Source organism: Cebidichthys violaceus, unplaced genomic scaffold (genome assembly GCF_023349555.1).
Source record: "Cebidichthys violaceus isolate CVI_PGR_0920_01 unplaced genomic scaffold, fCebVio1.0.p SCAF_1, whole genome shotgun sequence".
NCBI lineage: Eukaryota > Metazoa > Chordata > Actinopteri > Perciformes > Stichaeidae > Cebidichthys > Cebidichthys violaceus.
In genome coordinates this window covers 3,449,383-3,463,460 of record NW_027176262.1, presented here as the reverse complement: position 1 = coordinate 3,463,460, position 14,078 = coordinate 3,449,383, and the positions used below count along the sequence as shown (strand labels likewise).

The following is a 14,078-nucleotide window of genomic DNA, read 5'->3' as shown; positions in this document are numbered from 1 at the left end:
TTATTTTTTTAAGTAATTTTATTACAACGTTGTTTTTCAAACAATACATAATTTTTTATTTTTTTTTTATCTACAAAATAAGTAGTTCAACACACCACATACTCGGTACGGTGGCGATGAAACTAAATTCACAGGACCAACATGCCATGTACAGATCAGGGTGCTGCTTCCAACAAAAAAACAAACATGGATTCCCTCTATGCGAGGCCTTTTGAGAAGGTAAGGCTTAAATATTCTCTGGCTTAAATAGTGCGGCGTTCTTAACGGGGCTGAACACCGGTGAGCGCCGGGAGTTGCTTTAAGGTGGTGACAGGCGGCCGTCCTCTCCGTGTCCACAAACACCTGGCAGTCTAAGGCAGAGACTCCCTGTACAAGCCCGGAATCACTCAGGTATCTGACCGCTGGGTCCATTGCGTTTTGCCCACACACACACACACACACACACACACACACACACACACACACACACACACACACACACACACACACACACACACACACACACACACACACACACACACACACACACACACACACGTTCTGCTTACAGTCACATGACCTGGTTTTGTTTTGAAGAGGTAGGGTCCATCCCCGATTACAATCACAAAGCTCTTACTTTCGCCAACAAAACAAAATAGAATAAAGAAAAAAATAAGAAAATAAAAATACAAAATCGTGGAACAAACGTAGCCAGCGAGAAGCTTTTGGTCCAAGTCTGCGTTACATTCACAAGCCCCGCCTCCACAGCTTCCCCTGTCGTAGCACCACAGTTGTTCCCAGTTCTCCCATTGTTTACCTCAACTACATGGAGCCACCGCGGACCGGGTTTCCCTACAATGTTTCACGGCGAGCGGGCTTGGCGCGGTTCCTGATGCGTGCGTGTCGCCGCTTCCTGTGTAGATCACGCTTCTACACTTTATTTAGGCAAACGTGGTCGCCTTCTGTGCTACTAAGTGAAAATGCCGTTTTTAACCACCGTCGTCCCTACATTTAGGTGTTTAACGCTCACGCAAAACAGCTTCGAAATAGTGATCATGTTTGTTTTGCATAATGTATAAAAATCCCCGGCGGCACCACATTGACAGAAAAAAAAAAAAAAAAGAGTATCACTCAACACTTTTTGGATGCGAAAGGGAAATGTTTGAATACAAAATAAAAAATATTTCTTCAGCTTTGACGTCGGTTTGAAGCCACGATGCAGAAAAAAAAGGATAACCACCGACCTCTCGACCTCTCGTATACATTCTCTGCTGCTTTCCACGTAACAGACAGTATTTCAGCAGCTTCTCCACCTGCGATGACGCACACTTGTTCATAGCACCTGTGCCGTTTTAAGGCCCCGCAACACGTCGAGGTCATTCTGTAAAAATGCACTAGCTGGCTCCACGTCGTATTTGTCAAAGTAAAGTGACCTTAACATCCCGTAGAGTTAATTGTGAGTATGTAAATACTGTCCTTCAGCTGATTGTATTTGGCTTTAGCTTCAAACAATCTATTCTAGATATCTGGTAGAAAATAAATATAGGATTTTAAGTTGAATATCCGATTGTCACCGTTGAGGAATCAGCCCATCGGTGTCGCTGTGTCGGCTGTTTGAGTCGCAGTGCAACCACGGCCCCCGTGCCTGGATGAGGCAAGTACCCAGGTCAGAGGGGAGTGGGGGGGGGGGTAAAAACTCTTCAGTGATACAAAAGTGGGGGTCCCTGCCCTTTGACCAGGACTACATCATCCACTGTGCACCACATGTATTCTACACAGTTTAAAAAAAACATGAGAACAAAAGGGGGTTTGAGGGACTTGAATGACACCAGGTGGCAAACAAGAAAACACCATTTTTTTTTTGTGTCAAAATTCTTTGACGTCACATATATTCATCCGACGTTTGTAAGATACTCATTATCTATTAAATAGAAAAATAACGGATCGTGTTGTTGTGAAGTCCCGCCTCTGTCAAAGAGACGATGGAATGAAAATGAAAAAAAAACATCTGGGAGGCTAAAAAGTCACCAACCACTCAGGCTGGGCCCAGATCCTTTTGGTGTGTGTATGTGTGTGTGTGTGTGTGTGTGTGTGTGTGTGTGTGTGAGCTTGCAGAAGGACTATATGAGGGTCATGTAAGAGACCCTCATAAAGTGCTACTGCCCCCTGTAAGGGGCAGATTAAGAACTGCACATCAGCAGCAAGTCCTCTGCACAACTCTCACACAAGAGGCACACGTCCTCTGTGGCGCCCGAAGGTCCATTCCTGGTCGAGTGTGTCCCCCTGCTGGCGGCGTGTGTGTGTGTGCGTGTGCGTGTGCGTGTGCATGTGTGTGTGTGTGTGTGTGTGTGTGTGTTCAGGAGCCGGTGTCTGGTTGAGGCTGAGACTTCTCCGCTTGGCTCTGGGCGTTCTGGCCCTCGCGGCTCAGCTCCTCTCCGAGCTCGCCCATGTCCATGTGGGGCAGGTTCTCCTCGTTGGGGGCCGCCACTGCGTCCTCGCAGTACACACACTCCTAAAACACACACACACACCAGGCGGATATTAAATATACGTCAAATCGGACTTATTTCCATACGTCTCTACGTGAATATGTTTTGTGTTTTTTTTTTTGGTACCGACCTTCACATTGACGGCAGCAGGCAGACCTCCCCTCCTCATCCAGGGGTGTTCCTCCACCAGCTCCCGCCGCTGGTCGGAGGTGAAGTGAGGCTGGCTCTTGTGCATCTGCCTCAGCTTCTCTTTGTCTTCTCGCAGAACCCTCTGAATGTCCCTGAAGGGTCAGGAAGAAAAACAGACACATTTGGAATCAGTCTCTCAGACTAAAAGAAGGGCCGAAATGTTTTAAAAGATAACCGAATCCATCTGTTCTGTTGCATTATAGGCTGTTAGCATTTCTGTCTACCCTCCCAGTCAGCGGCTCACCTGGGTGGCATCTGATACGTCATCATGACCTTCTTGTCAGCATTGGCCATCAGCAGCCAGAGGGGCTCCTGGAGAACGCATTTGATGAAAAGGTCTCCGTCTCCTTGGGTTGAGACCTTGGTCTGCGACGGGCCGCCCTCAGAGTCTGCTTCGCCTCTCAGCTTGGCTTTGGCCTTGTGGTCGTGTTCCAGAGAGTCGATGCTGCCGAAGTATTTGCTGGTGTTGCTGCTCCCTGTACAACGTTTTAGAGAGGAAAAAGGAAACGGTCAAAAAGAATCCTTTTGTGCGTATACTTTAACCAATCAGAAAAATCCTTTCGTAGCTTAAATTAAGGTTGAGTTTACGTCTCTGCTGACCTGTTCTGCTGCCAGAAGCTCCACTAGCCGATGTGCCGCTGCCGTTGCAGCCTGAGCCCGATCCTGAGCCCGATCCTGAGCCCAACCCGAAGCCCGTGGAGCCGGAGGTGGCTGATCCGGTCACGGAGTGGGAGTCCTCCTGCAGCAGGATGTCCAGCAAGTCGCAGGATGAGGAGTTGCCGTCGCTCTGAGCCCCATCTCCTGGAGCCTCCTCCTGAAACACGAGGCAGCAGCCCATCAGCCCTGTGACGAGCTGTATGTGTGGGTGTGTCTCTGAGCGGCTGAAGCCTTTACAGGACAGAGTTCTGATGGTAGATCTAATACACATTCGCTCGCTATCACTCGGGACATTGCGACCCCCTCACCTGTTGGTGGTTCTCGGTCTTCGCTGTGCCTCCGATCTTCTCCCCGGCTGCTCCAGGCGCCCCCGAGGCTGCTGCTGCCGAGCCGTTGCCCTGGCATCCAGCGGGCGGCGCTGCGCTGTCCCGCCGTTCCACCGAGCGATGTCCCTCCTCCATGCTCAGCAGATTGAGCTGCAGGGGCGAGCTGCACCGCGACTCGAACAGCGGCGGCGACGTGGTCGGCTCCCGCGCTCCGGAAGCCGGCGTGGAGGAGCGCGACGCCGCCCCCTCTCGAAGCTCCGCGGCCATGGATTTGGGCGGCCCGGGGGCCAGGCTGTAGGGGAACGGCTGAGCTGGGTACGGGGCTTGAGTCACGAACTGAGTCTGCACCGGGAAAGAAGGCTGTGCGGCGAAAGGCTGCTGGGTAGTGTAGGCGGTCTGAGTGTAGGCAGTCTGAGGGGCCTGGAAAGGTTGAGGGGCAGTGAAGGGGGTCTGGAAGGGCTGAGCTGTAGTGAACGGGGTCTGTGTGGTCTGGAAGGGCTGAGCTGTAGTGAAGGGGGTCTGGGGGGTCTGGAAGGGCTGATCTGTAGTGAAGGGGATCTGAGGGGTTTGGAAAGGCTGCGGGGCAGTAAAGGGGGTCTGTATGGTCTGGAAAGGCTGCGCTGTAGCGAAGGGGGTCTGGGGGGTAAAGGCGGTCTGCACTGGAAACGGCGGTGGACCGGTGTAGGGGGGCTGTGTTTGCATGGCGAAGGCGGGCTGCGGGGGCTGAAAGGCCTGCTGAGTGGCGTACGCAGGTTGCGTCTGGGCCCCCAGCGGCCCGATCGGACCCAACTGTCCTATTTGGGGGAAGAGGTAATTGGGTAGCACCAGAGCCACCACGGGTGTCACAAGGGGTGCACCGAATGGAGCGGCAGTAGGCGGGGCTTGGGTGCTCTGTCCCTCTCCAAAGCCTGTGGACAGGGAGGGGTCCGTTTGGGGGGCCTGAGCCGAGGCCGCAGGCGCAGGGGGGTAGAGCGGGTAGGCGGGCACCATGGCTGGGTAGGAGACGCTAAAGGCCGACTGGGACGCTTCTGACGGGGACCACGAGGTTTGGTTGAGGCCCTGGAGAGGGGGCCGCGGCTTGCGGTTTGACGCGGCGCTGTCCGACGAGTCGGGATGCTTCATCCGCGGCTTCTTGGACTTCCTGTTGCGGTTGCCTCTCTTGGCGGTCGTCTCGGGCCTGGCGGCGCTCTGTTTGGTTGCACCTCGTAGCGCGGATGATTCTAAGAGGAGAAGTCAGAGGGTTGGTTTTTTTTTCCCCAGATACAACAGAAAAGGATGATTTTTTTTCTGTGGTTACTACTGAACCGTGTGTACCTTCGGCGTTAGCTGGACCCCTCTGCTTGTGCAGGTATGTGAAACAGTCCTTCTGGAGGGTCCTGGCGTTGTGGAGCTCTCTGCAGCGGTGGAGGAAGGCCTGCTCTTCTTTCTGGGTGTGCGCAGCCAGCACCTGCTTGGTCAGTCCCACCCGCTTGTAGGCCTCCTCCTCCTGGCTGGGGGGGGGACACCACGCTGACATGCAGAGCCGGGGGCGCGGGGCTCTCCGCCACGTCCTCGATAATCTCTGCAGAACGAAATCGGAGCCATGAGCCGTCAGTAAAAACAGAACTTATCATCGAGCGGTTCGACTAACGGACGCCGACACTCACCAGACTCTGGCTGAGGCTTCTTGTCTCCCACGTGGACGATGGTGCTGCTGTAGCTGCACTGTGAGGTGATGGACACCACGCTCTCGGCCTTGCTGGGCAGGGTGAGCGGTGCCAGGGGGCCTCCCACCGCAGCCGCCGTCCCAGATGAAGGCTTCTTAGGCGCTTTCATGTTCGACAGGCCTGGCTGGGCGCCGAGCATCAAAGAGTCTGCGGGGGGGGGGGGGAGAGAGCGATCGTCTGTTAGCTCCAAGCCAAAGATGATTACAAGTCTGATTCCTATCAGTTAAGCAAAAGGGGTGTTTCTCATACGATGTGTTTGTGCACACGGATGCATGGCGTGTACATGCCTTGGTTCGTGTCCTGAGACACCTGCATGCAATCCTCTGAGCCCTTCTTGTCGTCATCCGAGTTGGAGGAGCTGGTGTTGGTGGAGAACTGGTACTTCCTCTTCGCTGTGATGGGGATGTTGCAACTGTCCAGGTACCTGAGAAACAAGAGATGGGTTTGATCAGAGAGGTGCACGTTTCACAAACACACACAGGTGATCTTTTAGCCGCCATCTTCCGTGGACACACACGTTGAGCCTTACCTGATGACACTGTCGAGGCAGCTGATCTGCTGGTAGGAGCAGACGGTCTGGTCTTTCCAGGTGAAGTCCTCCATGCTGGCTGCAGTACTGTCTCTGACCTGCAGAGGGGGCGCCGAGTCTTTCAGACGCATCACTGGACTCTTCTGAGCTGCCGCCGACGCTGGAGGGGGAAGAGACACAAAAATGAAGACGGGCAGGTAAACAACACAGCAATGTGTGTTCAACCTGTGTCTCAATGAATGTGCTCTCTGTGAGGAACTTTGAGTCAAAGCCCCGCCCACAGAATGGCACCAGTGTGGTGACATAAAACTGAACTCACTGTCAGCGGTCTTCTTCTGCTCCGGCTTGGACGGCGACGGCGAAGGAGGCGGGGAGCGCAGGCCGACCTGGGAGTCCTGGTTCTTCAGCATGTGGACCCCTTTACAAATCTCCTGGAACGTCCTGGGGGGCTTGGCCTTGTTCGCCTCCTCCGCCGCGTTCCCCGCCGCCGCCGCCGCTGCCGTGTTCACGTTGCTCTCGCTGGACGAGCTGATGCTCACCAGCTGCTCGTGGGAACCGTTGCTGCCGTGGCTACCGTAACCGCTGGAGCCCATGTTGTGGACCGGCTGAAGAGAGAAAAGACCGTTACAGAAACTGACAAACGCGTGTTTGAAAATGTGTGTTTAAGTGGGTGTCCAGTGTGTGTGTGTGTGTGTGTGTGTGTGTGTGTACACATACTTGCAGTAGCAGCCTGTGGATCTGTTCACTGATTTCCTGGATGTCTGAGTCCATGATCTTCCCTCCGTGAAAAGCCGGTGCTGCAAAAACGTCTTCATTCACAGGACCCCTGAAACACACACGCGGACCACTGTCATCTAGAATGTTCAAAGTGAAATTAATTCCAACAAACGACAAGAAGAAGCTTAACTAGAGTGACGTATCGGGCGCACTCACATGCGGACTTTGTGCCTGCCGATGACAAAGGAGACCTTGCGGCTCCAGGGGTTGACGAAGCTGGACCAGCTGGTGTCGATGGTGACGTACTCGCCGTTTCGCGCGCAGAAACGGATCGAGGAGTGATCGAATGGCTGACCCACGTACTTTAGAACTGTTGGCAACAGGAGGAAGAGTGTGTGTGTGTGAGTGAGTGAGTGTGAGTGACAGCTGAGTAAAAAGAACAGTTTGATGCCACAAGCAAATGACTGAATGATTGTTCTTAAGAATGTACTTTCAGAAGCAACTTTTCCAAACCGTTCGAGGAACTCAAGAGTCTAAATTAGGTTCTGGGGATATCTTACTACCTAAAGAGGTCCTGGTTGGGGGGGGGGGGGGGGGGGGGGGGTGTAGCACTCTCTGAAAGTACAGGGAACTTTCGAGGTTGGGTTTGCGGGGATGATTTACTGCTTCATTCAGTAACAAGGAAATACTCTCGTAATGATTTCGGACTATTTTAGGAGGAGGGGCGAGCTTTTCTCTTTGTTTGATGACTCCTTACTTTTCCGATGCACGGCCAGCATCAACGGTCGGTCACTTGGGTGCAGATTGAGCAGCACCGGAGTCCCGATCAGGTCCTGAGGGAGGTAACCCAACAGAGGAACCGCCCTGATGGAGAAACAACAACAACAACATGTTAATGTCAGTTACACACATAGTGTGTGTGTGTGTGTGTGTGTGTGTGTGTGTGTGTGTGTGTGTGTGTGTGTGTGGGGAGGCTCAGTCCACTCACCTCTCATCCACATCTTGGAACACACAGTTAGGCGTGTGTGTGGTGGTGAAGACGCGCTTGTCAGTGGGGATTCTGGGTGCTGTGGAGAGAGAGAGGCAGAGCACCTTCGCTTTCAGCCAGCCGCTGTACTTAATGTCTGTGAGGCAGAGCAGAACAACAAACGGCAGAGAAGTGTGTGACACTACGGGGAGCGTGTCTCACCTTCGTAACCGGAGTGCACCCTCTCGGCCAGCAGGAGGCAGCAGAACTGCTCCTCGCCCAGCTCGGCATCCTGGACTTTCATCAGGTACGGAGTCATGCGGAAAGGATAGTACTGCAGATGTCCGTCACGCTCCTTGCCACCACTAAAACACACACAATCAGAACACCGTTGAGTGATCGGCCCGCATCGGAAAATACATCAAAACCAGAACGTTGATGTGACGACGTATGACACAGTCAAACTAGATTCTGAAGCATCAACCCAAGTCCTCAATCTTAAACTGCAGCTGTAACACCCTCTCTGGCCACTAGATGGAAACGCAGTTTAAAAAGCTCACAGCTGCTGACTTCCTCCCTCCTCTCACCCATCCTTCCTCCCTCCCTCCCTTCCTCCCTCCCTGCTGCTGACTCAGAGCTTCTTTGAGCAGGAAACTATGGATCAGAGAAGGCGCCGACTGCTGCCACTCACCTGATGCGGCAAAAGAAGGATTTCTCCTGCATGCACTCTGTGGGTGACGAGTCTGAATAAGAGACAGGGAGAAGGTGGGATGAATATATATATATATATATACAGTATATATATATATATATATATATATACTGTATATATCGCCACATGCATTTGATTGACTGGATCCACACAAGCCAGCTAGTAGTCCTAAAATAGCTTAAAAGGAAAGAGGTAAAGAAGCAAGTGAGGCAGTGTGAGAGTTTCCTAGGATTAGATTACAGTCAAAGCACCATGAAAGTGTTTCATGTAAAAATACAGCTGCTCATTCATGACTTAGTCAGCTTGTAATAAGCAGCACTGCTTGATGCAGCTTTACATCTCTGAAAGTTGCTTTTAGTGGATTTTTGAAAACGCCAAGAGAGAATATATAAAAAAAACAAAAAATCAGACGACATGAATTAACGTTGCATGAATTAAATACACATTTCTTGCATTCTAACCCTTCTTACTGCGCCAACATGTGATTAAGTGTTCAGCAGTAATGTGGCAGGTGTGTGTGTGTGTGTGTGTGTGTGTGTGTGTGTGTGTGTGTGTGTGTGTGTGTGTGTGTGAGTGGGCGTGCATTCGTTAACGTGTGATCGAGCATGTTAATTAAATATGTGCTATGTGTGTATGAGCATGTGTGTGTGTGTGCGTGTGTGGTGGGGTGGTGGTGGGGGGGGGGGTCATGTGGATGAGGTAGATGCTGGTGCATGTGTGTGTGTGTGTGTGTGTGTGTGTGTGTGTGTGGTGGGGTGGTGGGGGGGGGTGTCATGTGGATGAGGTAGATGCTGGTGCATGTGTGTGTGTGTGTGTGTGTGTGTGTGTGTGTGGTGGGGTGGTGGGGGGGGGGTGTCATGTGGATGAGGTAGATGCTGGTGCATGTGTGTGTGCACATGGCGTGGGTCGTGTGTGTTCTCCACGTGTCCTTTGTGGGTTAGGGTTATGGCCCGGTTATAAACACAGATTTGCGTATTCATTGGGATGGGATGGATGGGAATGGAGGATATTAAGTTAGAGATAAAAAGTGCTCCAGCTTGGGGATGGCTGTTACCTGCTCCGGTGCACATGCTCCACGAGGGCAGGCGGTAGGGCGTGGTGAAGCTGTAGAACACGCTGACGTCCTGAGGCGTCAGGAACTCCACGAACTTGGCGTTGTTGAACACCTCCCGCTTGCAGTTCAAGATGGACGCCGCCTGGTCCGAGATGTAAACTATTTTCCCCGTGACGAGCGAGACGGCCACGGCGAAGATATCCTGCGGGTGAGAAGATTTCACAAAAAGGGGGGAAAAAAAAAAATCGGTCAAGTAGGCGTCTTTGTCACACACACACACACACACACACTTAATCACACTGTCTTGTGAAGTGCTTACATTGTTTTTTTAGGGTGTATTCAGAGGTGATGCTGTTGATTTCCTCGATGGTGTAGGACGAAACATCAAAGCCGGGCGGCTGGCTGTCGTTAATCATCAGCATCTGATAGTATTCCTCATTAGCTGCAGAACAAAATCCAGAATTATTATCGTTTAAGAAAAGGACCCGTTTGTTTGCACGTGTCATAAACACAGCTGACGTTCAGTAACTACGGCGTGAACACAGGCGCCGATGGAAGCCGGTCTTACCTTTCACCTGTTTGACGCAGCGCAGCGCGTACTTCAGCGTTGTTGACGGTGCTGGGCTTGCCCTTGCTCCGCTTCTCCGACGGCAAGTGCATCTTCAGCTCCTTCAGGGTCTTGAAGAGCTCCTTCTGTGTCTTCGCTTTGGCCGACTGTTCGCTGCTGCAGGGGGGCGAACGGCGAGACAGAGACACGTGTGTCAACATGACACGCTCTCACCCAGAGAAAAGGTGGTATGACAGGGGACGGGGGGGACGGGGGGGGGACGGGGGGGGACGAGGGGGGGGGTAGCGGGAGGGATTGGCAGCGGGGTCATGGTAAGCGCTGCATCCTGATATTAACTGGAGTATAAAAAAACATGAAATAGTGAGATGGAAGATGCATATTGACCTGCAGCCGCTGGTTGAAGGGTTGTCCTGCTCGGAGCTCACCAGGCTGAAGGCGTTGGAGCTGCTCGGCGGCGACGGGCTGTGAGAGTTTGAGCTGAAAGCACAGACGACACGTCGCGTTATCGACACGGAGGACCGCAAGCAAAGCATCGTGAAAAAGAACAGCCGGAGCGCCGGAGACAAAAAGAAGCGAGATCTAAAGATCTAAACATGTATCGGCGGGGCAAAAGGACCCGGTGAACATGTTTTCTCCCATGAGAACTTTTTAGATGTTTGAACTAGACAGTTGATAAACTCAGTCACATTTGTGATCCAGCTCGCCAAGCCCATCTAAAACCTCCTAAACCTCCTAAACACCAAAAGGTTTGATGCTCTCTGTTGAGTTGAACTGTTAAGAAGACATTTAGTCGCTACATTTCATTCAGGAGGCTGTGGTGGGGTCACGTCTCTCCAGCCTCAGCACCGGCGGAGCAAACGTCAGCGCTCGGTTATGTAACAGACGACCTCCTGCAGGCGAGCTTTTTTTCTTTTCTTTCTTACGAGCTCGGATCACATTTCATCTTTGATGTTTTGCTTCTGAAGGCAACAACAAAGTCATCTCTGGATGAAACTGTGCCAACCGTCCTCGTCTTTTGTGGTGGCTCTCAAGATGAGGAATAAAATAACTGGAGCTTTCCTCCGTCTGAGACTGCTGGACTACAACAATGACTCCGTCAATGACTCACAGGAGAAAATAGTCCTTTCTATTACATTTAATGAAGCTCATTTCCGTGACCTAGATGGTCCGCTCCCCCGCGGCGTTGGGACCTTTGATTGATTTGCCCTCACCTCTTGTTGCTGCCCGAGGACTCCATTAAAGCGGAATCCTTGCCGTTGCCCGCTCGAGCTGCCCACAGACTCGTTGCCGTGGGACTCGTTGCCGTGGTGACTCGTTTCCGTGGGGACTCCGTCCCGCTCCCGCTCGAGCCCCCCATCTCCACGTCCTCGTGCAAAGGGGCGGGTCGCGGTCGCTTCCTGTCTTTGTGCGGGGAGCCCGGCGAGGGAGCCGGGCGCTCGTGGCCGCTGCTGTTGCTTCCCTCGGCGTCCAGCTGGGACCCCCGTCCCGCCCGCCGCCGCCGCACCCCTTTTTGTAACTGTTTGGCCATGCGGGTGACGTTGGCCGACGGGGGGCGTCCTCTCCCTCCAGCTGAAAGCCGACCCTTTCCCGGCTCCTTTCCAGCCCCTCCAGGGTCGAGTACAGGAAGTGCTTTGGCTCACTTTCCTCAGACATGGTTGCGGATCAAAAAAAAAAAAAAAAAGGGGGCAAAAAAGACGAATAAGTTACCTTCCACTTGGCAAAGCCACGAAGCGCATGGCACCAGCAGGGAAATGGAGTGGCTGCCTCAGGACTGGGGGATTCAGTCTGAAAATAAAGCACAGGTGAAATTACTCACACAGAATCCTCTTCAAATAGAGAGCACCTATGCACCACTGCAGATCAATAACAAAGAAACATGCTCTATAAATAGGCAGCACTCAGTGGGGATTATTCGCCACTTTGATCTGATCAGCCAGATCATCCTTAGATCTCAGCCTTTTAAAAAAGTCGATGATAAAGAAGAAGGCACAGCAGGAGACACACACACACACACACACACACACACACACACACACACACACACACACACACCCCCACCCTTCAAAAAGGTAAAAGTCACTAAGTCGTTGTTTGATAAATCCTCCAGAGCAGTTTGATCTCTCACAGCTTTGACCGTTTCAAAAAGGTGAGTCTGCAGAGATGAAACACAGCGCAGAAGACACAAACAACAACACAATACAACCAATAAACAGGGCAGGAGGAGAAAAATGACTCTCCTCTTCATGAATAACAACATTATCATTATAGCCAAGGATACAGGTCCCCCCCCCCCCCCCCCCCCCCCCCCCCCCCCCCCCACACACACACACACACACACACACACACACACACACACACAAATCTTTGACATTCTCACACCTAACTTTTTTTTTTTTTTGGTGACATAATGGAAGTGAACTCCCTCGTCTTCCAGCTCAGCCCTGCTTCAACGAGAGCGCTGATCGACCCAACACACTAGCACAGATCTGAGGCGTTACACAACGCTGCTGCTGCTGCTGCTGCTGGATTAGGCTTTTGATGGAAAACTTGTTTCATAAAACCACACGCTTTCACTTGTATCCAGCTAACACGTCTGCCTCTGTGCTGGGTGTCGTTTAAAACAATTCAACAGCAGCCCACTGCTCCTGAACATGCCTAGGATGGGTTAAAGATGTCATGCACGTAAGCTGTATGTGTATGACAAGTTTGAAGTTCAGGTTTAACCTCTTTTAATGATCATAATAATGAGAATGATAACCTACAATGAATGTCTTAATAGCTGGAAACTATGTTACCAACTATGTTTTCTTTGTTCATAATTATAAGTCAAAATCAGCTCAAGCTCCACCCGAGGTTATCTTCAATTAAATCTGATTGTTGACCTACTCTCCACAGTACAGTGGGGCAAGGACTTACAGTGAGTGTGTGTGTGTGTGTGTGTGTGTGTGTGTGTGTGTGTGTGTGTGTGTGTGTGTAGTAGTAGTAAGCTAGATACATGACTATATATTATTATTAAGATAACACAAGATAAGAGGTTGCAATTTAAAGGAAATAACTTTTTTTTAAAACACGTGTGTAACATCAACAAACAGTCCCTTCCCCCATCCAACGCCACTGACCTGCTATTCAAAACACACACACACACACACACACACACACACACACACGTTGACCTGCAATCCACTGCACGGTACACTGACACAGTTACGTAAAAGTACCGATATCCTGCAAAACCCCAAAAAAAGCTGCAAAAAGCTGCAAAAAGCACCATTTTTTGGGGGGAAATTTCCCCAAAAAAGCCAACATTTTTCTTTCTCTCGGAATGAACAGAAAAAAACCTCGAACAATTATTTTTTTTAGGTTATAAAAGTACAAGAAGTAGAGCAAGACAAAGTTCGCGCATGCGCACGTCCATTGTAGTTACGTAACTGATTTCTTGCATTTTTTTCTTTTTTTACTACAACTAAGAGGTGGAAAATCAACTAAAACCAACCTGTGCTGCAGTTGACGATGGATAGAAAACCACCTCTCTGGTTGTCGAGTAGAATACCGGAAACCCCTCCGGTGAGTACGACGTTCGGTTAAAAGCTCCGGTATTCCTCAATGAGAGCCGGAATTCAGACGGTTTGACACAGTGTCCAACGGCTCCTCCCCTCTCTCTCCCGGCGGCGGCCTACCAGCCAATCGGTGAGCTCGGAGCGCGACCTCAATTCGGACTCCGCCCCTCGCGCTCCACGATTGGCCGCAAACTACAGGTTTCCATGGCGAAGATGACGAAATTGTGCCAACGGACGCTCATTGGCCCGGAGCGCCGTCCGTCGCTTTTATGTAAACAAGCTCTCCGCCGCACGTGGAAGACCATGCCGGTCTGTGGAGTGCAGCGTGAGACATGGGAGCGGTTGTGTATTATATAAAGAGAAACAAGGAGGAAACAACCAGGAAACGATCAAAAACACATTAAATATCACACGAGGAACACGTTTATGTCTCATTTAAACTACGAAAAATGTTTGTTTTTGTAAGCTATTGTAAATAAAAAGGTTTCAACTCCTGGCGTTGTTATTAAGTTACGTTATTGCATCCATAGCAGCTAAATGTCATGTTACAACCTTAAAAACCACGCGCTCTTTTAATTATTTAAAGATGTCTGTTGAGGATAATAACACTTAAAAGTGCAATGATTGT

At 51.1% G+C, this 14,078-nt stretch overlaps 1 protein-coding gene across 1 annotated transcript; it reads right to left on the bottom strand.

Moving 5' to 3' along the window:
- Positions 1-13,487, bottom strand: LOC137869212 (period circadian protein homolog 2-like). Its single transcript, XM_068706459.1, is given in 29 exon segments — positions 1-2,491; positions 2,599-2,749; positions 2,902-3,133; positions 3,258-3,471; positions 3,623-4,860; positions 4,955-5,138; positions 5,140-5,201; positions 5,287-5,493; positions 5,634-5,770; positions 5,876-6,035; positions 6,195-6,480; positions 6,593-6,701; positions 6,809-6,962; positions 7,350-7,456; positions 7,581-7,659; positions 7,782-7,924; positions 8,251-8,302; positions 9,326-9,527; positions 9,645-9,653; positions 9,655-9,767; positions 9,894-9,933; positions 9,935-10,049; positions 10,278-10,370; positions 11,105-11,154; positions 11,156-11,200; positions 11,202-11,216; positions 11,218-11,372; positions 11,375-11,678; positions 13,387-13,487. Coding segments are annotated over 28 exon segments (4,680 nt in total). The 5' UTR covers positions 11,547-11,678; positions 13,387-13,487; the 3' UTR covers positions 1-2,335.
- Positions 13,488-14,078: the final 591 nt, after the last annotated feature.